The sequence below is a fragment of the Diadema antillarum genome, unplaced genomic scaffold (genome assembly GCF_040938485.1).
Source record: "Diadema antillarum isolate AM-2024a unplaced genomic scaffold, OU_Dant_1.0 seq00001206_RagTag, whole genome shotgun sequence".
NCBI classification, from domain to species: domain Eukaryota; kingdom Metazoa; phylum Echinodermata; class Echinoidea; order Diadematoida; family Diadematidae; genus Diadema; species Diadema antillarum.
In genome coordinates, this window is record NW_027271999.1 from 187,196 (window position 1) to 213,492 (window position 26,297).

At 41.8% G+C, this 26,297-nt stretch overlaps 1 protein-coding gene across 1 annotated transcript in view; it reads left to right on the forward strand.

Moving 5' to 3' along the window:
• The window catches only part of LOC139744727 (macrophage mannose receptor 1-like), a 78,338-nt gene that overhangs the window by 45,601 nt on the left and 6,440 nt on the right, over positions 1-26,297 (forward strand). The window contains exons 28-36 of the mRNA XM_071655149.1: positions 598-765; positions 1,624-1,653; positions 3,724-3,908; positions 13,187-13,254; positions 19,116-19,225; positions 19,702-19,855; positions 20,605-20,720; positions 24,858-25,018; positions 25,743-25,842. Coding sequence (XP_071511250.1) covers positions 598-765; positions 1,624-1,653; positions 3,724-3,908; positions 13,187-13,254; positions 19,116-19,225; positions 19,702-19,855; positions 20,605-20,720; positions 24,858-25,018; positions 25,743-25,842 — 1,092 coding nt within the window. The remainder of the gene's footprint in view (positions 1-597; positions 766-1,623; positions 1,654-3,723; positions 3,909-13,186; positions 13,255-19,115; positions 19,226-19,701; positions 19,856-20,604; positions 20,721-24,857; positions 25,019-25,742; positions 25,843-26,297) is intronic.

Sequence of the window (26,297 nt, forward strand, 5' to 3'; positions counted from 1 at the left end):
ATAGTTCTTACAAGTCTTTACAATGATGGTATTCTGTATCCTTCTTCATGTCTCCTGAAGTAGGGGATGATTTTCCAGAATATAATGATGTTTGTGTTCGTATCTGATAAAGAAAGGACCCTTGCCAGTCGAGTTAATGAGGAGAATTTGTCAAAACAATGAAATTCTATGAAAAGTCTCGGATGAAACACAGTCTCTAGGCCTATACAGAGTCGTTATAACGGCACCTGCAAATGAGGATATCTGCGATACAAAGGTGGCAGAGAAATGTTCAGTGTTTACACTATTCCAATTCGTTTGGTTTGTCAATATCATTCATAGTCGTGTGTGACGATGTTTATCAACCTAGTATTGATTTATTGTTACAAGTTACATGTTACAAGTTACATGCATATCTGTGTAAAATGTGCATGAAGTCTCAAAGTCGAGTAGATGAAGGGTTATTCCACCTGTTTGCCTCTTTCCATCCCAGGCAACGTGTTTTCAAGATGCAAAACTGTTTTTCACAGTAGGAAGTATAAAAGCTTTAATATTGTGTCTTGAGATTTGTTAAAAATAAATCATATCATTGTTAAACGCATTATGATTTTGATACAGGTTGGGAGTGGACCGACAGTACGGCGGTGATATACACGAACTGGGAGCCGAACGAGCCTAGCGGCGCTTCCGGCGAGGACTGCTCCGAGATGTTCCTAAACCCCGGACGAGGATGGAATGACGTCATCTGCTCCGTCTACAGAAACTGGGTGTGCAAGCGCCCGAAGCGTGAGTCCGAAACGGCCTTAAATTGTTATTCCATAAAACCCTCATGGAAGTTGCTGATCTCAACAAACAATTATTCTGTTACAATAATAGATTCGGCATCTTTTGGCCCTTCTCCCGTTGTATTAATGAACACATGGTTACATTTCCTTTTAATTGCTCATATATGGTTTTTTTTTTTCTGATGTCAAAAAGAATTTCAACGTCGGCTTACTCACTGTGTCTAACAAATTATTGGTACATTAGCTGTATGTTTTTTTTTAAATATATGTTTATGTGTGTGTGGGTTTTTTTTTTCGTTTGAACATAATATATATACTATATATATATATATATACAAACAAAGACTACGGATGAATAGAAATATCATAAAAATGATACAAGGGCATATCATAATAGCATATCGAATCAATTGGAATATTAGCAGAGTAATGGGAACGTTATTACTTTATTACGTTAGTACTTGTTATATGATTGTGACAATTTTCATTCCAAAAATGGTGCGCATTATTAGGCTCATGATTAATTATATCTTTGGTGAAATATTACCCGCGTGATTCCAACCGGAATGAGGACGTCAGACAAAAGGATTTGGGATTGCAGTGAGATGATTCTTGTGGACCTTTACGGAAACCAGCTTTGCTGATCAGGTTGCTCCATTCTATAATAGAAATTCAACAGTTCTCCAGATTTTTCGGCCACATAAGACCTGAGTCCATCTCCTTACATAAGATGATCAAAAGCTCTAAATCCCTGTAACCCACATTTCTGGCAGCAGGATACCTAAATTGTATGACGAAATGACACAATTTGTTTTCTTGATGCCAACCTATTTCTCATATTCTGCTTCCATTCCATCAGAGTTCGAACCGGAGCCAACACTCCCTCCAGGTAGGTGATCGCCAGATTAAGAATTTGATCGCAAATGAGTTGATGCCGATTTCATATATTTGCAATGAAACCTGCTGAAAATAACCAACAACAACAAAGAAAGTAAGAAGAAAATACGTCACATTTCAAATTCAGACTCAAAGAGCATTCCGTGCCACAAGAAGGCATCACTGGAATCGTTTTACTTTGCTCGATCTGATGATCTGATTATGAACTTACTTTCATGTTTGAAAATAGCGCTTAACCTCTTTTTTCTTTTCCATCAAAATCTTCATAATTATATCATGATCTGGTCTTTTTTTCTTTCTCTTCTGCAAATGGTTTGATAACCATTGTTTACGGAAAACCGGTGTACTGTGTATGAAGTCAATGGTGAAGTATACGTCCAGTCGAAGGAGACAGAGGTTATGATATAAGTGACCTTACTTTTGATATTAGTCAAAATGTGGGATTACACCAGCTCGTTACAACTCTCCATTTACATGAAACATTCAACTTTTTGTTTTACTTTGTTTTGTTACTGTTTTTTTTTCAAAAAGGAAAGGTTTTAGCTTTTGAATTGTTGACCAAATCATGCTGTTTATGACATTTGTGTGCACAAAGCATTGGCAGAGTTGAGAGTTCATACTATCATCATCTCAGTATCATCTGAACATCTTCTCAATTTAGTTCTATTCTCAAGAGGTACATTTTTGACATATATGTTTATCTAAAACTGTCATTTTAAATTGTATTGTAAAGGAAATCTCCATTTCCAAGCTCCAGGCTTTTGCGTGATTTCTTCCTTTGACTCGCACATCTCTGTGAATATTTTGAATGTGAGTCTACAAAATGAGTAAATTGAATTATTGATTAAATAAAACCAATTTGTATACGTCGTTGAGACCAAGAAAACTTTCTTGTTTTTCTTTACGTGTTAAGCTTTAGGATTAAAAAAGAAACTTTCTTGATAAAACTTATTTTAGTGTAGGTATATTTGAGGAAATCTATATACCGTTCTGCTTTCACTTTAAAGTCAAGTACTCTAATGACACCAACAAATCAAGTTTTAGGGGGATATTTCCTTTTGCCTCCGTATTTTTTCCGCTTTATCGTCAATACCCAGGGGCGTATCTAGCTTTTTTCCAAGGAGGGGGTTTGAGGGGCTGAGCTGGGTATTGCATGGGAGCGTAGCGACCGAGCCCGAGCGAGCGAAGCGAGGGAGTGGGAGGGGTAACCCCTCCCATAGTATCCCCCCCCCCCTCCCATAGTATGGAGATTTTTCATTTTTAGGGTTAGGCCAGCTTGCGATTTTAAGCATACTTGCATGCTCTGTTTTTCTCTTTTCCCCCCAAATAATTGGAGGGGGGGGGGGGCTGCAGCCCCTCCCCGACCCAAGTGCACCGAAACATTCCTGTTTGTTTGTTTGTTTGTTTGTTTTTTTTTTTTTTGGGGGGGGCAAGGTCTCGACGGGAACACATTCATACGTGAGATCCTCGGCGAAGGAGAGAGAGTACAAAAGTCGCGTATATAGAGCATTTAAAAACAAATTTCTACGGAATTAAACAGTGGAAAGAATAATTGCGCAGGACTGTGATTATAACATACGGGGGTACGTTATTTATGTGACGGTGTGAGATCCTCGGCGAGAGAGGGTGTGGGAGGGGGATACCCTTTTCCACGGTAGGTACTTTTTGTAAAAACAGAGTATAAAAGTGGCGTTTGTAGAGCATCTAAATCAAATTGCGAAGGATCACTGCGAAGGACTTTGATCATAACTTATGCAAACTATTCATTTTAAGTACGGACAGAGCGAACGAGCCACTCTCACTTTGCCATTCGTCTGAAATGTATTCATTAAAAGCTAAGACGTAATCGCATTGTTCGAGCAATAAAAATTATCTGATATTATTAGAAAGCATAGAAGAAAAGGAAAAATGTATGGTTTACTAAAAGTATGTTCCACGGGGTACACTCGAGGACGTGAGGCTACCATCTACTGTATACACTAAATTTACTCCCCCCCCCCCCTAGATCCGCCACTGAATACCGACAATCATTGCTACTCATCCTTTTTTTCTGCTTATGCAGTAACCAGGTGTCCATCCAACCTTCAGTGGGATTACGCGGAACCGTACTGCTACTTCGTGAGTGACTTCCTTGGCGACGACAATGCGAGAATGGGTTGGTTTGACGCAGAGACAGAGTGCATGAGGTCAGGAGGTCATCTGGCTTCCATTGAGAGCGAGCAGGAAAACGCCCTCATCGTTTCGCTGGTCAGTGTTGAGCTAGGTTCCATGTGATTTGATCCTGCGACAATTTTATAATGCTCCCATGAAATATTTGCACTCCTAAGCCAAAATTAAAATTCCACCCACAAACAGAACCCAAACCAAATCCTTACCTTGACATCAAACTAAACCTAAAACCCTATTCTCCTTGGAGAAGATAAGCAAATTGTTGTATCACCGTAGAGCGGTACTTGTACTTGGTGTAGTTTGTAGCCTATACATGGGGAGTTCATACACTTAAAAAGGCACACACTTGATTTCCACAAACTATCACCGTCGTATCCGGGCACTTACCCCCTGGGCAACTACCCTCCGGATAACTACCACCCGGATAATTACCCCCCAGGTCAATTCCCCCTTAGGGCAACAACCCCCCGGACAACTACCCTCCTAGGGCAATCACCCTCCAGGGCCATTACCCCCTAGGACAACTACCACCCGGTCATCTACCCTCCTAGGGCAACTACCCCCAAGGGCATTTACCCTTAGGACATCTACCCCCCGGATAACTACCCCCTGGGTAACTACCCCCTGGATGACTACCCCCCGGATAACTACCCCCCAGATAACTACCACCCGGATAACTACCCCCTGGATAACTACCCCTCGGATAACTACCCCTTGGATAACTACCCCCCGGAGAACTACCCCCTGGGTAACTACCCCCCGGATAACTACCCCCAGGATAACTACCACCCGGATAACTACCCCCCGGATAACTACCACCCGGATAACTACCCCCCCCCCCCCATAACCATACCCCGACCCCCCCCCCCCCCCCCCGCCCCCTCCTGATACTTACCTACTGGACAACCCTCCCTCCCCCCCCCCCGAAAGAAGTACCACCCTTAGTAATTTTTCCATAAGTTCATAACACCATATCAGAAGATGCACCTTTCTCTTACACTGTCATCATTTACTCTTTTGGCTTGTCATTTTCTACCGTTATAACACATTAGAAGATAAACATAAGAAAAGGAGAGTTGATTTCACTGCAATTCATATTTCCTTAACATTAGCGAGGGACCCTTCGATATAAAGCCATAATTTCTGATAGGATTCGGGCACGGTTTTATGATAGTTATCAGTCCTGACAAGCTGTCAGTTCCACACAATTACCAATCGTTGTAGGTCGATCAAAGCAGGTCCATGGTAACAAGTCGGTGACTCGAGCTTATCAATCAAGCAGAACCCATGGTTTTATTGAAATTATTAGAGACTAACAAGATGTCATAACTGGCAACTTTTATCAAACGGTGCCCTAATCTGTCATAAGAGTAAGATTACAGCTTGTTTTACATACAAGTAGAATTGTGCTAGTTTTCAAATTAAATGTTCTCGACACTTTAAGGGGAAATCCAGTTCAAATATAAGTTAGTCTGATTAGAAAGAGTAAAATATTACGAGTTTAACGGTATTTCTTTTTTTTTTTACAAAATACCCCTAGTTGTTAACGAAGTCTTTTGTCCTGCACCCTCTTTTTTAATAGATCTATAGAGAGTTGTAGTTGACAGAATCCTTTTTACATTATAGGGCTGCTCTGTTTTATCCCGGCCATTTCAAGAGTATTTTTTTTTTTCACAAAAACTTGAATCCTTCTTGGAATAACATGCTCTTTAATATTTCGTAAGGGGTTTCTAATTTTCTCACCCAAAAGATGTTTAAAACCTGAAGTTAGGTCTCGACCAAAACCAGACGATATGTAGTGAAAAAAAAAATTTTTTCCAATTCAAATAGCAAACGTACTGTTCGAAAATAACAATGAGAAACGTAATTTTCTGGGGGAGAGTTATTGTAAGAGGGGTGACTGTTTGGAGCCTAATTTTAATAGGGAGTAATTGTCAAGGGAGGTAATGCTCTGCGGTGATCATACCAAGGAGGTGACAATCTCTTCCCACATTCTTGATATACTAGTTGTTAATGCCCAATGATGCAGTAGGGCAATTCTTAAATGAGCGTTAACGGTATAACAGTAAAATAGTTACAAAATTGATGAAACAATGCAAAGAGAGGAAATTAAGACAGAGACGAAGAACACAAATAAAGATACAGTGCACTCCCGTTACAACGAACACGGTTATAACGAAATTTCGTTATAACGAAGCAAAACTTCTGGTCCCAAAATTATCGCCATTAAAGTCTATGGTAGAAAATTCGCTTATAACGAAGACGGTTATAACAAAATTTTCGTTATCACGAAGTATTTTCTGAGCACCACTGACAAAGAAAAATAAAGGAAATGTGCTCCTTTTTATAACGAAATGCGGATCGCATTCGAAAATGCGTAGCGGAACAAGCATTTTTAAAGCGTCTCTGCATGAGCGAACGCATCATTGAATGTTCACTCCGTGTATCACGCACAGTTTCCGAGGGGAACTTGCATTATTGTAATACAATAATCTGAATTCAGATAAGGTTTGTTTCATTGTTCCGAAGTCCTTTAATACAAAACACACAGATTCTGATACAACAAAATGTCCGTAATAGTTCGGAAATGAAATATTTAGCACATTTTGGCGTTATTCCATAACAAAGGTTCGTTAATCCGATAATAGAATATGGTCCTTATTCTCATTCTTATACGGTTCGTTAGTCCTAACATGATAGGAATTCAAAACGTTCGTTAATCGGAACATTACAAAAATATCGTTAATCCATGGTGAAAAAAGGAGAGTACACTAACAAAACTTATGAACTGCAATCCTTATAATCGTCTTAAGATAAATAAATCTTCGAAATAACTAACCTTTCTCATTTTTTTTTTTCATTAACAAAATTTCTTCGGAATAACGAACCTTATTTCATTTTCGGATGAAAAGGCCTTCGGAACAACGGACTTTCTGAATAGTGAACCTTTCTCACTTTTTGATTTATAAACCTTCAAAATGACGAACCTCATTTCATTTTCAGATCAACGAACCTTCGGAAAATGAACAATATATTATTTTGATCTAAATCATGAACTTTCGGAATAATGATTCTTCAGAAATGCGAACCTTCAGATAAACAAACCATCGGAATCCCGGGAATGGCGAAACTTCGGAATAAGGAGCCTTCGGAGTAACGTACTTTAGTAAGAAAAGAACCTTTGGAATAGCGAACTGTAACCAAATCCTACACCGTCATTTTCTACACATGTGTAACAACACAAACAACTTTATGCTCTTTTTAAAATGTAATATTTAAACGAAATTACAAAGGTATTCTCCCATCTCACATAGCTTTCCAGCGTATGATGAGGATTCAACAAATAGAATCTTTACGCGTGGTTTCCTTCTTTTCCTTATACATTGCATATTATATTTGTTCGGTTATAATGAAATTTCGTTAAAACGAAAAAAAAACAACAAAAAACAAAAAAACTGCCGGTCCTGAGCATTTCGTTTTAACGGGAGTGCATTGCACATGAACACACACGAGATAAATCCCTTGTAATGAGAGAAAGAGGAAAGGTGAGTAATGAATGACAGAAATAGACTACCTTCACGGTGGACAGAGAAAAGCGAGAGGGAAGAGGAAGATGATGGGTCAAAACCAGGGCACGTGAGGCATGAGATATAAGCTCCTCAAAATAAAGAAGTGTTACATGGAGTTGTGGTAAACGATAGACGATTGTGGTTAAAAAAATATTGCAAAAAGTATAACTCATTCTGAAGTGTAACATTTCTTCAAAATGTCTTTAATTCAATGGTAAAGGCATTCAAACTTAAAACATCTTTTATACTATACTATCAAGAGAAATCCGAAATTTCGGAACAGTAAAAGAAAATACAGATTTAGCGAAAATAGTTTTGGGTTAAAGGCATTGACATTTACTGGATTACCGGGAAGGATATGAAGGGACAGCTTCTTGTTTTATGAACATAGCGTCAGAATACAGAGGGAGAAACTAAGCTTGTACATAAATCGTCCTAAATGCAAACGATACAAATCGTAAATCCTTAAGATGTTGTTTTCATAAGATGATGTCCTCAGTATGGCATCTCCGTGATTCCTGGCAAATAATACAAAGAACTTCGTTTTCTGTAGTAATGATATCCTTTTTATTAAAAGTAAGAGTCGGGGGGGGGGAATGGGGGGCAGTGACCCGGGAGGTAGTTACCCAGGGAGTAATTGACGTGGTGCACTGTCCTGGGGGTAATTTTCCTCTTGATAGTTATAAGGGAGGGGAAGTTGTAGGCCTACTTATCCGGGGTAATCATCCATGGGGAGTTATCGGAGGAGGGGGTTATTAACCTGGGTATAATTATCCTGGTGGTAATTATCGGGGGGGGGTAGGTATCCGGAGGGTAATTATCCGGGGGGGGGGGGGGTAATTATCCGGGGGTAATTATCCGGGGGGTAATTATCCGGGCGGTAGTTATCCTGGGGGTAGTTACCCAGGGGGTAGTTCTCCTGGGGGGTAGTTACCCAGGGGGTAGTTTTCCGGGGGGTAGTTATCCAGGGGTAGTTTTCCGGGGGGTAATTATCCAGGGGGTAGTTATCCGCGGGGGTAGTTATCCAGGGGTAGTTATCCGAGGGGTAGTTATCCAGGGGGTAGATTTCCTAAGGGGGAATTGCCCTGGGGGGTGATTGCCCTAGGAGGGTAGTTGTCCTGGGGGTAGTTGTCCTAGGGGGTAATTACCCTGGAGGGTTATTGCCCTTGGAGGGTAGTTGTCCGGGGGGTAGTTGCCCTAGGGGGGGAATTGCCCTGGGGGGTAATTATCCGGGTGGTAGTTATCCGGAGGGTGGTTTTCCAGGGGTACTGTTCCTAGACCCTATTACCGTTTCGCTTTTGAGTGTCCGTGCTTGTTGGTGTAGTACACCGCTGAAGACACACACTTGATTTCCACGCACGACATCAGTAAGCTTGAGGAAGATCGGACAATCCGCTCAAAAATTACGCGTTTTGAAGTTTTGGATAAATCAATGTGCCGATGGATAAGACTACAGCTACAGAGAATAAAAAAGGAATTCTTATTTTAATTTTATCATTCTGCCCTATCAAAAGAACCCTTGACTTGCCTCCTTCAGAAAACAGAACATCACAGGATTATATTACCCTTAACCATAGGCGTAAATCCCGGGGGGGGGGGGATGGGGGGATATATCCCCCCTGAAATGGAGGAGGGGGGATGGCCTGTACAATCATCCCCCCCCCCCCTGAATTTTGAGGAAAAAAATGGAGGAAGCAGAAATGTGATTGTATCAATTTTGACATATTGCATGACGTTTGTACGCCGGCCTTCAGACAGGTAACAGAGCTGAACTGTATTCTATCTTGTAGGAAAATGTATACACAATTTTCTCAAGCGCTCGCTCGCTTCGATCGCTCGCGAAGAAAGTACCATCGACATACACTGTAAGGTATGGCTCAGACGTTGACAACGTCAAATAGTATAGGCCTACATGTAAACATCCTATGAAGCGAGTAACTGGGACCATCTGCAAAATATGTACGAAAACAAACAAACAATAACAAAAACTATATCGCAATAATTGAACCCCCTCCATTTCCTGAATCATTATCGAGAAACGATAGTGACTGATGACTCAGTCAGGATACATCTATGGGCATACCCAGGGAAGATCAGGGGCGTCGAATCTATTGGGGGGGGGGGGGGGCAAAGGGGCATTTGCCCCGCCCCTACGGAAGTGTTTAGGCAGACAAATCATTTATTCCCCAAGCAATTCCCGAGATGAGGACAAATCTCGAACTTTCTTAATGGAAAATATTGTCCAAATATCGCCAGAACTATGCACCAGATCGTTGTATTGCAATCATAAACAAGCAAAAGCTCCGCTATACAGGATCCCTTTCGATAAACTTTGTACACTTTTGACATTGACGTATATTTCCCTAATTTATCAAAGAGTGTGGAGCAGATCTTTCACTTAACAAAAGCACCCTCATATGAAGAGGCGTCGATGGGGGGGGGGGGGGGGGGGGGGGGGGATGGTTCCCCATAAAAGTGGGACAAACAAAAGCGAAAGATATAGCTACATACGGCAGTTTTTGGAGTGTAAAATGTCAAAATTTTAAAGCTCGCTCGCTCGATCCGCTCGCTCGCATTTAACCGCTATGCCACTCTCCTGATGTTGCTGCCAGTGACTGACAGCAGTTGCGCCCGGTGCGCCCCCCTTAATTTCAAAAGCGAAAAATATAGCTACAAACGGCAGTTTTGGGACTGTAAAATGTCAAAATTTTGAAGCTCGCTCGCTTCGCTCGCTCGCATTTAATCATTATGCCATCCTCCTGATATTGCTGCCAGTAATTGCCAGCAGTTTTCGCCCGGTGCGCCCCCTTAATTTCCAAAGCGAAAAAAATACAGCCACAAACGACAGTTTTTTAGACTGTAAAATGTCAAAATTTTCACGCTCACTTGCTTCGCTCCCTCGCATTTAATCATTATGCCATTCTCCTGATGTTGCTGCCAGTAATTGCCAGCAGTTTTCGCCCGGTGCGCCCCCCCCCCCCTTAATTTCCAAAGCGAAAAAATACAGCCACAAAGGACAGTTTTTTAGACTGTAAATTATCAACATTTTCAAGCTCACTCGCTTCGCTCGCTCGCATTTAATCGTTATGCCATTCTCCTGATGTTGCTGCCAGTAATTGCCGGGAGTAGCGCCCGCTGTGCCCCCCCCCCCCCCTTAATTTCCAAACCGAAAAAATACAGCCACAAACGGCAGTCTTTCGACTGTAAAATGTCTAAATTTTCAAGCTCGCTCGCTCCGCTCGCTCGCATTCAACCGTTATGTCATTCTCCTGATGTTGCTGCCAGTGATTGACAGCAGTTGCGCCCGGTGCGGCCCCCCTTAATTTCCAAAGCGAAAAATATAGCTACAAACGGCAGTTTTTAGACTGTAAAATGTCAACATTTTCAAGCTCGCTCGCTTCGCTCGCTCGCATTTAATCGCTATGCCATTCTCCTGATGTTGTTGCCAGTGATTGACAGCAGTTGCGCCCGGTGTGCCCCCTTAATTTCCAAAGCGAAGAAGAAAGCTACAAACGGCAGTTTTTGGAGTGTAAAATGTCTAAATTTTTAATGCAAAAAAAAATTCACCGTGGGAGGGGGAAACCTCCCTACCATACCCTCCCCCCCCCCCCCCCTTGCTTGCTTCGCTCCCTCACATAACCGCTCCTCCTAAGATCAAATCCTGTCTACGCCGGTGATAGGTCCCATTATCTAGTAGGCCTTCACAGTGATGTCGCACTGGCGGAGCAAGAGCTGAAATACCACGATTTAGTCATTCAATAATATATTGTGAATATTTCATTTTCTTATTGTTTTTTAAAAGAAAAGAAAACAAAATTTTCACCAAAAGTGTGCACCAGATCGCTGAATTTCAGGTCTAAAAATGCAAAATCTTCCTCGTGTGGGAGAGGGACCCCCCCCCCCCCACGTAACATATACCCTACATATACCCTCCCCCCGTTCGGTCGTTCCGCTCCCTCTCACAGATATTTCAAAAAGAAAAATGTTTTCATACTTTTAAGGTCTGATTTTCCGCCGAAAGTCATCTGACAAGCAAGAAAAAAAGGCAACAAGAACAAAAAGTCTTCATATTTTTGCTGCCACTTTCCTCCCACTATTTCATGCAAAAGAGTGGGACATCCGATCCCTGTAAAGTGTGTGTGTGTGGGGGGGGGGGGGGAGGGCACCAAGCTTCTCCCCCCCCCCCCCCCCAAGGCTGCGCCGGTCCGGTTATGGGCTTGTAATCGTGGTGATGGTGACCATCCCCCCCCCCCACTCCTCAGTACGGATTTACGCCGTTGACCTTAACGTAATTTATGTCAGTAATAATGAATGGGAATTTCCTTCCTCTTCATAACTGAATGAAAAAGATAATTTCGTGAAATCATCCCAATGATTATTTTTCTTTCTATCGTTCCACTACTGGGACACCACGAACTATTCTGGTCTTATTTGCCAGCTGTGTAAAAAATCTAAAACTTTTGAACAGATTGTCTTGTTCTATTCAAATTTCACTAAACGCGTACAACGTGGATGTACCGCTGATATTTTTGCATGTACTGAATCAACATGCATATATATTTGAGATAAAATTCACGTTAACTGTAAGATTCATAATTTATTCTTGGCAACATGTCCGAGAATCGAAGTTTCTGCCTCCTCTCAAATTAGTTAAGTTTTGTGAATTACTTTCAGAGTTTGTGCAGATTCAATAAATATAACCTGCACCTCAGAGGCAATAACTTTCCTTCACGGTAGTATGCGGTGAAAGTTCAGACTTGCCAAAGTTATAATGACAAAATGATAGTTTGTGGCGCATAATTGCCCACAATGTTTCGCTTGATTAATGCTTGTAATGACCAAACACATTCACACATGCACGAAATGGTCAATTTTCATGCACATGTTTTTCTATAATTACAAAGGAAGTTCATAATGATCAGAACTCTTGCCTCAGGCTTGTCCAACTTAGTAATGGCTGATGCGTAAAAACCAAATTACATAATATGAAAATGCATTTAGGATACAAATAAGTGTATTGAATTGTCTCTTACTTGGTCAGAACATAAAGGAAAAACGCATACCAGTTTATAGAACATGTCATTACACAAAAATACATGTCAGCACAAGACGCGCAATATAGCAAAGCTATACAAAATTGTACCAATATAGTATAAATCACATACATGTACACACCTACACACGCACACACGTGCGTGTGCAAGTAGAACTTGCGCCTGTTAGAAAAAAACTGATTCATCAGCTTACGTTTAAAGGGGATGGCTAGTAACCGATCAGTGGGAATCAGTTGGAATGCTGAGGGATGATCGTTCCAATCCTTGTGGGATTCATTTAAAGAGTACATTATATATCTACTGTTGTGTGAAAATTATTTGCTTCAGAACGGTCTCATAATATTCAAGTAATGTGCAGATTAATGCCCCGTCACTGACCAGGGACGCTTACCTGGAAACATTAAACTGCACATTACTTGAATATGAGACCATTCTGAAGCAAATAATTTTCACACAAGAATAGATATATAATGTACTCTTAAATGAATCCCACAAGGATTGGAACAATCACACCTCAGCATTCCCACTGATTCCCACTGATCAGTTACTAGCCATCCCCTTTAATAATATTTTAGTCTTTCTTATGTGTATCAAATTCGCAATGATACGTGTGAAATTTCTACGTAGCACTGTCTTATCGTTCAACTAAATGTTTAGTGTCACGGTAGATAGGAAACGGATAAGATATCCTGCGACTAAACGTATCAATTCTATGTTTGTTTGTTTTTTCTAGTTCCCCTTGCTGACTGGTGTATCGTTTTGGATTGGTCTTCGCCAACAAGTCTTCGAGGGCCCTTATGAGTAATTTACCTCCCCTTCATCTTTATTTCAACATAAACTTCGTGTAATGAGGAATGCGCATGGATACTTTTGGAGAGGTGTTTTTTTTTTCACACTTGAAGAGTTTGTTTGCAAAAACCGATAAGTCCATATTTGCCAAATGGAGATATTTGCGATTAAAGGTCAAGAAAAATAAAGAGAATAATAAGAAAATTTTTGCTTCTTTTGATCATTACTTCAAAAATGTACCTTTATATGTAGTGACCAATATATCATTTAAAAGGTATTATTTTGTACTTTATGACAGAGACCGTACTTCAAAATCTTACAAAATAGACTTATCGGTTTTTGCGAACAAACTCTTCACTTGTTGTCTCCACTTAATGCATTTCTTTGTTATTGAGCTTCCTTGTCTACTTTATTAAGTCTCCATCAAGAATAATTCTTAAATTATGCAAATAATATTATGAAGTATAATTGGAATTCTATTAATAATAACGAAGTACAAGTAGACGAGGGTTAGCATATTCCACGTGTTCAGGCAGTGCATCACACAAAGGAAATTCAAAGTAGTTAAGATTCCAGTGTGTGGAGTGTGAGGTGTTCACGGCTATAAAGGAGTGTGTTTGTAAGGAGTGTTCATCTTTCAAAGATAAGTGTAAATGTACCAGTAGACTGCACGATTACTGACTTATTCTTCCTAGGCAGATATAAGGTACTCCTTAAATTAAAGAAGATGCTCAAAGCATGAATATCTTTCTTTAAAGACAGACAAGATGTTTGTGGATTTTGAGATTTGAATATGGCAGTAATCGTGTTGAATATAAAGAGGGCTGTATACAGATTCATTCCTGCACATGCGGATGCATCCACCACAAGCAGTACAATAGGCACAGCACAATCAGTCATTGATACCAGGCACACAAGGCACGTCAACTTCTGTGAAACGCGCGGGTGGGTAAAGGAGTTGAAAACGGGTGGGACCCTCGTCTACTTGTACTTCGTTATTATTAATAGAATTCCAATTATACTTCATAATATTATTTGCATAATTTAAGAATTCTATTACATAACACTCGTACAAGTATTCCGAGGGTTAGCATGTTCGAAGCAATTGACCGAAGTTGATGTGCATGGATAAGACGTAATAACACAGGCGCAAGACACACCAGCTGTCTGATTCGTATACCTGGCTTTATTACCGAGATGCAGGACATTTTGTCCCTTGTAGTCTTTTGACTCAACATTATCCCAAACGATAATACAAAGGCAGTTGTCATTCAGATTATCTAGAATACATGCAAAGGAGTACTTTCTCTTTAAAATCATATACTGGCGGTTCTAAAAAAATTGACCTTTCGCCGCCAGAAGAACCACGACTGCCATCCTTCTACTACCTTCTCCTCTTAACAGTCGGACCGCTAGAGACGGTCGTCATCACCGAGAATTACGCAGTAGAATTAAGGACAGCCGAATGATAAGAACCGTCAACAATTGGTTTATGATAAAGATCTCTGAATGTAGTCACGCGAGACCAATTAGCGATTGACATTATATCCTTTAGGGTCGCCCCGTGAGCATAGGCGGATGAGGCTGATGCGCTTCGAAAACTATGTGCTTGAAATACTGAAGTATCTATTCCTGCCAATTTTAGGGTATCTTTCATCCAACGTGCCAAAGTACAGGTGGTCACTCGAGTGTGTGGCCTCCTGCTGGAAACAAAAAGCCTAGTCTCATTGTTATGTTCACGGAGAGGGGCGGTACGTTTAATGTACTCATTGAGGGTTCTTATCACACACATTTTATTGTTCGGAGTGTATGACTTAAACTTGACCGATTGACTTTTCAGAGTATTCTTAACCGAAGTAGTTTTTAACAAATCTGTCATGAAAAAGGTAGCGTGATCTTCAGAAATGGTACATGAAGAAATATCGAGATTAGACAAAGTTTGTGACCTCTGGGCGGAAACGAGCGCCATCAAAGACACTAATTTCTTACTCAATTGTAACAGGGACAAATCTTTATCATCTGGTAAACCAGCGATATAGTTTAGAACAATACAAACGTCCCATGTGCTACAGTATTTCGGTTTGGGTGGATTTTGATTGAAAATGCCTTTCATTAATCGAACGACATCAGGATGTTGGCCTATTGGCTGACCATTAATTCGTGGAATCGCAGATGATAAGGCAGATCTGTAAGAATTAATTGTAGAGTAAGACTTGCCTTGGGAATGTTCGAAGGCAAGGAAATTAACAATGTCAGCTAAAGTAGGCGTGAGTGGATTGGTCTTTTGTTTATGACACCAATCAGTCCACTGTTTCCAGGCTGAATCGTATTGTTTACTAGTCCCGCTGCGCCAGGAGAGAGCGAGGAGATGGGAAGCTTCTCTCGAAAAACCTGCTGCATCCCAGCGTCTGCTGAGATAGTCCATGCGGCTAGCCTCATTTTTGGTATCGGATGAACAACGGGGCGTAGGCAGTCCATCGGTAGAAGAAGGGGCGGGGCAACTGTCATGCGAAGAATGGCGGGGAACCAAGGTTGGGTTTTCCATATCGGGGCTATGATGAGTGCTATTCGTGTGTTGTCCGTTTGTAGCTTGTTGAGGACTCTAGAAACGAGGCAAAACGGGGGGAAAATGTACGGAGTTAGACATTTCCATGAGATTGAAAAAGCATCGATAACTTTCGCATTTGGATCATATTTCCACGACGCATACGATGGCAGTTGCTTATTATTACCCGACGCAAACAAATCGATGTCTGGGTCAAAGGTAGAGGCAACCACGCGAGAAAAGACATTTGGACGCAAACTTAATTCTTTATTCATGTCCCTTCTGGACAAAATATCCGCTTCTTTGTTTGCTTCACCGGCAACATGAGATGCCGAAATCCAAATTCTTCTTTCTATACACCAAGACCAAATGCGGAATGCGATCTCATTAATTTTCTGTACATTACCGCCCATCTTATTAATGCAGGCCACTGACGTAGTATTGTCTGTTTGAATATGGATGTGTTTATTGCGGAACTCGCTACAGAGGGTAAGCAATGCTTGCTCTATTGCTAGAAGCTCAAGGGCATTAATATGCATGTACCTTAGCTCTGGGCGCCAGACGCCTTGAGAGAAAGAATTGTCATTATGACAGACGGCTCCCCAACCTGTGTTACTAGCATCTGTTGACACTGTGATTGAGACCGGGGGTTCATGAATTGGGGTTGTAAAATTCTCCGGTGCTTGACTAAGCCACCATCCAATTTCCTCACGTAACATTGTATTAAGAGAAACAGAAGAACTATAGTCGTCATTTGAATCGTAAAGAGCTTTTGTCTTTGCCCATTCGAGGGGTCTGAAGTGCATTTTCCCGCAGGGAAACGCTAAAAACGAAGAAATAATTGAACCAATGAAGCTGGCAAGGTCGCGAATTGAAACTCGATCGGATTTTAGTAATTCGTCACCCTTGGATTGAATTTTTTGGACTTTTTCTGTTGGCAACTGAAAAGACATTTTGCGGGTATCGATTTGGAACCCGAGAAAGAGCGCCGAATTCGTCGGCGTCATGACCGACTTTTCACGGTTTACAATAAAACCTAAATTAGACAAAAGATGAAACACATAGTTTGTGTGCTCCATGCTTTCTCGAAGTTAGTGAGCGAGAATCAAAATATCGTCCAGGTAAATGATGATTCTAATTCCTCTGCTGCGAATAGCAGCAATCACAGGTTTCATTATTTTGGTAAAAACACGGGGCGCCGAACTGAGACCAAATGGAAGACATTGGAAGGAATAAAATTTTCCTTCCCAGAAAAAGGATAGATATCCCCAGTGCTCAGGATGAATTGGGACCGAAAAATATGCGTCCTTTAAATCGAGAGAAGTTAGGAAATCATTATGCTGAACCAAATCTTTAACAAACGTAATATTTTCCATTTTAAAATGGTCATATTTTACAAAAACGTTCAAGTTTTTGAGATTGATAACTGGTCTCAAATCTCCCGTTTTCTTCCGAATTGTGAAGATAGTGGAAACAAATTTGCAGTCTTCTCTACGACTTTCTACTATTGCATTTTTTTCCAGAAGTGTATTAATCTCTGCTGAAACGGCTTTCTTTTCGTCTGCACAAAGAGGTATATTATGTGGCCTGGAAAATTGACAGGGCGTTCTTACAAAGTCAATTTTGTAACCTGAAATAGCATTTAAAATCCATGTATCGGATGTTATGTGAGACCAATTATCCACAAAAAACTTGAGTCTCCCGGCTTGGGGAATTAACTCACTCTTAGTTTTTTGCGTCAGGCTTGGCTGGGGTGTACGAGGCCCTATAGGGACGGGTGAATGGTCGACCGTAGGCTGGGGCCTGGGGACCAGCTGGTGGCGGCCGGGAAGCGGTCGCTGGAGGCCTGGGTCGTCGAAAAACATCCCTTCGCCACGCGGCTTCACGTTGATAGGGGCCGCCGTCTCTGCGACGGCGTTGACGGTCGCGATAGGAAATCGGCTTGCCGGGCGCTACCTTGCGACCCACGTTGAAAGCTTCCGAGACGTTTTTTAACGTCGTAGGCAGATTGCTCCCAAACAGGGAGTCCGTAATTGGCACAGACTTTGCACACAGGCCCTGGTAACGGGGATTGAGGTGTTGTTTGATGTCCTCCCGACGTTTCATACTCGTCTGGTAGCTGGCATAGCCGGCTAGCGTAAGGCCATCGACGGCCAGCCGCTGTAGCTTCTCGATGTCCACGGTCTTTTTGCCTTTCCCGACTTCTTTGAGATATGCTAACATTTCCACAAATGGAAGCAGAGCTTTCACGATATTGAGTTGTAACTTTTGCGACTGGGCATCTGTGGCCCTTGCCCTTGGGGGAAGGGAGTTCCAGATCTCGTGGTCCACGCGCGGCACACAGGCTGCCGCGGCGTTGGCCGGAGGCTTGTATTTTTCTTGTATCTTCTGTATAGCGTCTTTCTGAGGGGGTAGAGTTACCGCCTTGGTGACTCGATCCGCTAAACCGTCATATACAGGCGGAGAGACCTTGTTGGCCTCCTCATAAATTGTATCCACGTCCGCCTCCCAAACATCAACCCCTCCTCCGGGGTTGGAAGCTAAAGTGGCTAGTGGGTCATACATCTGACCCGCGGGCGCATCCGACTGGGAGATAAGATCACTCCCTGCGATGATACTCAAGAGATCGTCGTCAGCCTCGTGGTCCGGGCCGGGAGAAGATATTGGGTACCGTGTGTTCGGTTCGTGGCCATGCTGCTGGTCCTGGACAGAGCCGGACTCTGCTAGGCGAGAAACTATCTCCGAGAGCCGCCTAATTTCCGCGGCCTGAGATGTTAGTTGGGTCTCTACGCCTTCCTTACTGGGTTGCTGCTCGTCGCTCGACATTCCTGTTGCACTGCCGGTCACACATGAAAAAGATGAACACTCCTTACAAACACACTCCTTTATAGCCGTGAACACCTCACACTCCACACACTGGAATCTTAACTACTTTGAATTTCCTTTGTGTGATGCACTGCTTGAACACGTGGAATATGCTAACCCTCGGAATACTTGTACGAGTGTTATGTAATAGAATCATAATTATAAAGACTGTCCAAGATTTTCAACACGCGTAAGCTTTTTGGAAACGCATGACACCATCTATTTGACGTGTAATTTCTGATCCCTTGAAATAATGTCAGACGGTCATAAGTACAATAGTCCGTTGAAAAAATCTTTTCAACACTATCCATCCTGGGCATCACTCCGCGAGATCGTTGGAATTGTGATCACAAATCCAGTCGTGGACTCAAAACCGTAGGTTTTTAGGTATACCTCGGATCTATTATGACTTTCTTGAGGTTTAACCATCAGCTGACGCTGTGTTTTTCACTTTTACTTATAGGTGGGTGGACGGAACACCATTCATCTACGAGAACTGGTCACCGAACGAGCCTAACAACGCCCACGGGGAGGAGACCTGTGTCGAATTGTACCGATTCGACGGTAAATGTCGCCAGCTTCCTTCTATTTTCAATGATTTTTCGTACCATCAATTTGATTATGACGTCATTCAGTCTACTCCATGACGATGTAACTAAGACCCTTGGTTAAGCAATATCTAATGCTACTTGTTCACGGAAGCTCCATTTCATAGCGGATGTAACATAAAGCTCTATGTCACTATTATTTTCATAGTGATGGGAAATGTAACCATTAGAAAACCCCAAGAATTTCACGACCCCATTTCTCAAAATGAACCACTGATGGATTTCAGCTGTCTCTTTTTCAGTGAAACAAATTAAACAGTCAATCTTGAACGGTTCACGTAAAATAAACGACAGGTTAAAAAAAACAAGTCTGCCTCAACTGGCGCCAATCAATGATAATACCGATAATGACAATGAATAATGGTTTTATTTGATTCAGAATCGATACGTAGTGAGGACACACTCATAATGCTGTCCTAATGTTTTGTTATTTTCCTCCAGGACTCAGTGCCGGTGGTGAGTGGAATGACCAGAACTGCGGAGTGAGGGCGCCCTTTGTGTGCAAGAAGAGGGAAGGTGCAGACCCAATCACCAGTAGCCCAACAGAATCGCCTATCGGCGGGTGTGACAACGGATATTTCAAGTACTATGGCAGGTACAAAATACTCTTGATGTCAACAAGAGCATTTCTTTTTGTGCTTTCTATCAATCTCTCATATTTCTTGAAAAAACATTTCCAAAACAAACACATATAGATGTGATATTTTTCTTCTTGTCCATGGGTTGTTAAACAAGTAATATCAATACAAAAGAAAATTACATGAATACAACTATTGTACTAAGTAGATTGATGAACACACCTTAGTTAATTGGAATAATTCATATATATATATATATATATATTACATATGTGTGTGTGTGTGTATATATATATGCTTAAATGTATTACTGTATTATGTATGTATATATTGTTCATATTATTATTTATACCTGTATATATATATATATATATATATATGTATATATATATATATATATCCATGCCTATAGTGAGAGGGAGAGACAGACAGACGAACAGAGAAAGTGAGAAAGAGCACGTGAGAAGGCGATAGAGAGATTACTTGTCATTTAATCTTTTTTTGCCCTGGAGCTTTCCCTACGGAAATGTTTTAAATGACTTGTACATGAGGGCTGGTAAGCTGATGTAAACGGCCATGATATTGAAAAGGCAACTATTGATACATCTTATAAACACCGCACAGCTTGTCCATAGTGTGGTATTGGGTATATATAGGAATAGTACCAGACTAGATTTCTTTTTTTTTTGGTAAAGAAAGTGACAAAGATGATGAGTAATATATAAAATTATACCAGAGATTATACGGTCTGGCAATCATGATACAGATGTTACAAGATGGTCGGGTTCCAGGAGGAGGATCAGCGAAACTGGATGGATGCGAGAACGATTTGTAGGAACGATGGAGGAGATTTGGTCGGTATCCACAGCCATGAGGTCCAGTGTAAGTATCCATCTCTTGAAAAAAAAAAGACCCCCCCCCCCAAAAAAAAAAAAAAACAACAACAACAACAACAACAAACAAACAAACAAACAAACAAACAAAACACACTTTCTGGTTGTGGGGTATAAATGTACGGGAACCTGGTGGCCTGCGTATGAAGTCAATGGGCATTTCAGAATTCAGTATGGAACGAGTTAACCTTTTCACAGGCAGGGATGTTGGAGAGTGTATGTGTATAGGTACAGTGCTATTGGAGTTTTCTATGCCAGTCGGCGCTCAAGGTGCACAAAGAGTGAAAGGTTCCCCCACGTTCAAGTAACTATTCGCAACCATACTGACAATTACTAAAATCACAGGCCGTCGATGACAGTAGCCTCTGGAAGAACGCGATTAGAGCTTGGGTTCTTCCAGAGAACATATTTATTCATACTCTTTCTTCATACTTCTTTTAAGCCGAATGCCCACTGTGCGACCTGAGCCTGCGGTCTGGTGCGATAACGAAGTGTCGCATGGCCTATTTGTCCACGAAATGACCGATTTCGTAACGAAATAAGCCATGCGACACTTGGCGCCGCATACAGCTCGCACCAGCCTGCAGGCTCAGGTCGCACAGTGGGCATTCGGAAAAACTCCTTCCTTCAACTTTTTACAGGAAAATATCATGAAATCTGAATGTGCGGGTAAAATTAATGAATGAGGAGGTTGCTTTCCGTTGCCTCTGAGTATAGCATGGGCGTCACCAGGGGGGGTGCGTTGGGTGCGAACGCACCCCCCTTCAGATCCTTAAAAAAAAAAAAAAAAAAAAAACAGTCTGCGAGCGACCTCAACGCCGGACGCAAAATAATTATTCTTTTCTATTTTTTTTTTATATTCTGCGCCAGGGACACACACACACACACACACACACACACACACACACACACACACACACAATCGTCGGCAAAAACAAAATTGCACCCCTGGTTCTGGCAGCACTGATTTTATACATATCTATTAGTATTGTATACAGTGTTTACTATCTATCGACCGTATTGTACATTCGTACGATACGGAGCACTTAGATACATGTTTGCATGTACTTGTGCTACTTACAAGTATGTAGGGTCTATGTACGTTACTTCTGACCAATCCATATTGCCAGCCCAAGAGCGAGCCTTAGCCTCATTAAAAAAAAAGAAAAAAAATGGAGGGGCAAGCATATCTTAGTTTTGCCCCCCCCCCCCTCATAATTAATAATTCCCGAAATGAGAAGATTTTCTTGCTTTTGAAAGAAAACAAAAATGTTGCCCCAATACAAATATTGGAAGGCAAGGGCACCATTTGCCCCACCCCACAAAATCATAATTCCCGCGATGAAAAGATTTTCTTGCCTTTTTGTTAGAATTCAAGAAATCTGTCCAATTATTTCACCCAAAAGCAGTGGCGTAACTACGGGGGGGGGGTGCGCCCCCTCCCAATCCGCTGGTGAAAAAAAAAAAAAAAAATTACCAAAATAGCAGTTCTAGTGTTAGTAAACTGCTTTTGAATGAACGGGTGATCCAGAAATAAGATATTTTTCTATGATTTCTTTTAACCATAATTAAATAGGTATGTAGTGTGAAACATTGTTCAAAAAGCCCGGACCCGACAAAAGATTGTGATTCCTGGTTGGCATTCTGCACATAAGCAGGATGTGCGCAGTGTACTCAGTACATCCGAACGAAGAGTCGCTACAATGTTGCGCAATGTGATGTAGAATATACACCTTTGTACCTTACGCTTCGTTATATCAAAGCTAGATCATTGATTTTGCAGTGTTGCTTTACATACTTGTCTATATAAAAATGTCTTGCATTGCCAATAAAAAGACTTGACCTGGGCTAATTCCTAACTTTTCCTTGTATATAATACACACACACAAACAAACACGCACAATTCGTTTAGGGGATGCTCTAAAGTGCAGATTTTGGACATCCTTTCCCCGCTTGGTCACTTCGACGCCACCTCGCTGGTCATACCTCCCCCAGTCATGAACATAAACCCACACCCTTGACTACCAGTGGCGGATCCAGGGGGAGGGGCGCTCCGGGCGTTCCCCCCCCCCCCTTCAATTTCCAAAGCGAAAAAAAAAATAGCTGCAGACGGCAGTTTTTAGACAGTAAAATGTCAAAATTTTCAAGCTCGCTCGCTCCTCTCGCTTGCATTTAGTCGTAATGCCATTCTCCTGAAGTTGCTGCCAATAATTGCCGGCAGTTGCGCCTGGTGCGCCCCCCCCCCTTAATTTCCAAAGCGAAAAAATATGGCTAAGAACGGCAGTTTTTGGACGGTAAAATGTAAAATTTTCAAGCTCGCTCATTCCGCTCGCTCGAATATAATCATTATGCTCTCCTGATATTGCTGCCAGTATTTGCCAGCAGTTGCGCCCGATGCGCCCCCTTAAATTCTAAAGCGAAGAAATATAGCTACAAACGGCAGTGTGTTTGTTTTTTACTGTAAAATGTCAAAATTTTCAAGCTCGCTCGCTCGCATTTAATTGTTACGCAATTCTCCTGATGTTGCTGCCAGGAATTGCCGGCAGTTGCGCCCGATGCGCCCCCCCCCCCCCACCCCTCCTTTATTTCCAAAGCGAAAAAATATGGCTCCAAATGGCAGTTTTTGGACTGTATATGTCAAAATTTTCAAGCTTGCTCTCTTCGCTCGATCGCATTTAATTGTTATGCCATTCACCTGATGATGCTGCCAGTAATTGCCAGCAGTTGCGCCCGGTGCGCCCCCCACCCTTAATTTCCAAAGCAAAAAAAAAAAAAAAAAATATGGCTACAAATGGAAGTTTTGGGACTGTAAAAGTCACAATTTTCAAGCTCGCTCGCTCGCTCGCTCGCATTTAATTGTTATGCAATTCTCATGATGTTGCTGCCAGTAATTACCGGCAGTTGCGCCCGTTGCGCCCCCCACCCCTCCTTTATTTCCAAAGCGAAAAAATATGGCTCCAAATGGCAGTTTGGGGACTGTAAAATGTCAAAATTTTCAAGCTCGCTCTCTTCGCTCGCTCCCATTTAATTGCTATGCCATTCACCTGATGTTGCTACCAGTAATTGCCTGCAGTTGCGCCCGGTGCGCCCCCCCCCCTTAATTTCCAAAGCAAACAAATATGGCTACAAACGGCAGTTTTTGGACTGTAAAATGTCAAAAATTTCAAGCTCGCTCACTCGCTCGCTCGCTTTTAATTGTTATGCCATTCTGCTGATGTTGCTACCAGTAATTACCGGCAGTTGCGCCCGTTGCGCCCCCCACCCCTCCTTTATTTCCAAAGCGAAAAAATATGGCTCCAAATGGCAGTTTTGGGACTGTAAAATGTCAAAATTTCCAAACTCGCTCTCTTTGCTTGCTCGCATTTAATTATTATGCAATTCACCTGATGTTGCTGCCAGTAATTGCCAGCAGTTGCGCCCGGTGCGCCCCCCCCCCCCCTTAATTTACAAAGCAAAAAAATATGGCTACAAACCGCAGTTTTTGGACTGTAAAATGTCAAAATTTTCAAGCTCGCTCGCTCCCCTCGCTCGCATGTAGTCGTTATGCCTTTCTCCTGATATCGCTGCCAGTAATTTGTCGTTTCACACCGTCATTCCATAATCCATTTATAGGGGTACAACCCCCTCCGGCACTTCCACACCCTCCCCCCCCCCCCCCATCCTTGCTCGCTCCCTCGCATACTAACCCCCCCCCCCCCCCCCCCCCAGATGAAATCCTAGCTACGCCGGTGCCCTTTCCCCGCTTGGTTTCCCTCAAAAAACAGTAAAAGTCTAGGGATTGAGAGCTTCCTATATTCCAAAATGTCTGTCCAAAAAATCTCGTAAACATTTAGTGTCAAAACGCACCCCCCTTGAAAAAAAGCTGGTGACGCCCCTGTATAGAAGTATAGTAATTCTTGATGTTCCTCTGATATAAAAACAAATGAAACAAGGAGCACTCCATTTCCGACTCGTAGGATTAACACACCACATGCATGTACAACATGAGTAAACAGTCTTCACAAGCGAAGTCACACCTTGAGAGTTCCATTTTCTAGCAATCTCACACGATCATATCAAGTCCCAGTGCCTCTGACTATATATAAATGACAAAGGAACTCGACACTTTTTCCCTTGATATCCGCAGCTCTGCTCACATCGATGATCATCGACTCCCCCACCGACGTCTGGATCGGTTTCTCCGATCTCGGCTCCACCGGACAGTACCACTGGACGGACGGGAAATCCACTTCGTATACCAACTGGTATCCAGGGCAACCAAACGGTTTCATCACCTTTCCTGGAGAAGTTAGTCTCTTTATTTATTTATTATCAACTTTTCTTAGTTCGGTGTCTTGATAATGTGATTTTGAGATGCCAGTAAGGAAGATAGATGAAGAAAGAGATTGATGGCGATTTTGCGAAAAACTATCAATTTAGAAATATGTGGAACGATACGGGGCTGAGAGGCACAAATGAGAATAAACGGATGCAGCAGAAATAGTAGCAACGTATTCTTAAAATAGATAATGTAAAGATGTATCTGAAAAACTGATGCAGACCTTTTCGTCAGCCTCGTAGGTATTTCACGTGTCTGTTCATATCTACCTCAGATAATCCTTCCATATAATTCCATATCTATCCAAAGGGATTAAAAGTCTGATTTTCTCTTTGTGTTAATTCATTTGATAATGAAGGTCCACTTGTACATGAAATACTTTTTTTTTTAAATTTCACCTACCCTTGGATTACCGCTGCTGTCCGTTATATGTGTGAAACTTGTGTGTGCGTGTGCGTGCCAGGGATGCAGCATGTGACAGTATGCGTGTTTCTCGGCCATGTTCCTATCATCCAATTCACACACTACTCTGCCCTTCATTATCTTTAGACACACGGTCACTTTGCATCCATAACATCATACGATACTGTGTGAAATTCACTGCATCATTCAATGAGTGAAAGTTGCAATGCAAAAGACACCTGAAGGTGCTAGAAGGATGAAATGCAATTTCTTTTCCTACCGCATCTGCAGTCCACCACTGACTGTGTGGAACTCCTCAGAGAAGAGTGGTACGCGGGAATGTGGAACGACGTCAATTGCAATGAGGTAATCGCCTACGTCTGCGAGAGAGGTCCAGGTGAGTACAGTGAAATTCTCGTTTAACCCATTGCCCACGTCAGTTTGAGCAGTCCTGTACAGTCTCTATGGATACTGCAAAACTCATATGGGGAGTGAGTTAACAAGCAATGATTTCAAAGAGAATTTTAAGCTTCCAAAAGATGTATTTTTCATATGATAATAATAAAGTGCGCAGCAGCATACTCAGTGGTCGTAGCTTCTCAGCACTAATACCACAATTGTAATTACATCGTGCATTAATTACGATAATTATGATAAATTCCTAGTAATTATAACTTAATGGCACTAACTATAATGATAATGGTAGAGATGATGATAATAATGAAACTATTGAAAACCTCATGACCTATAGGATGAAGCGCGCCAACGTAAGCTCGCTGCTGGAAGCAGGAGTGTTATATGTTCAGTTCAATTTTAATTCAATTCAAAGGCATTCAATTGCTAACT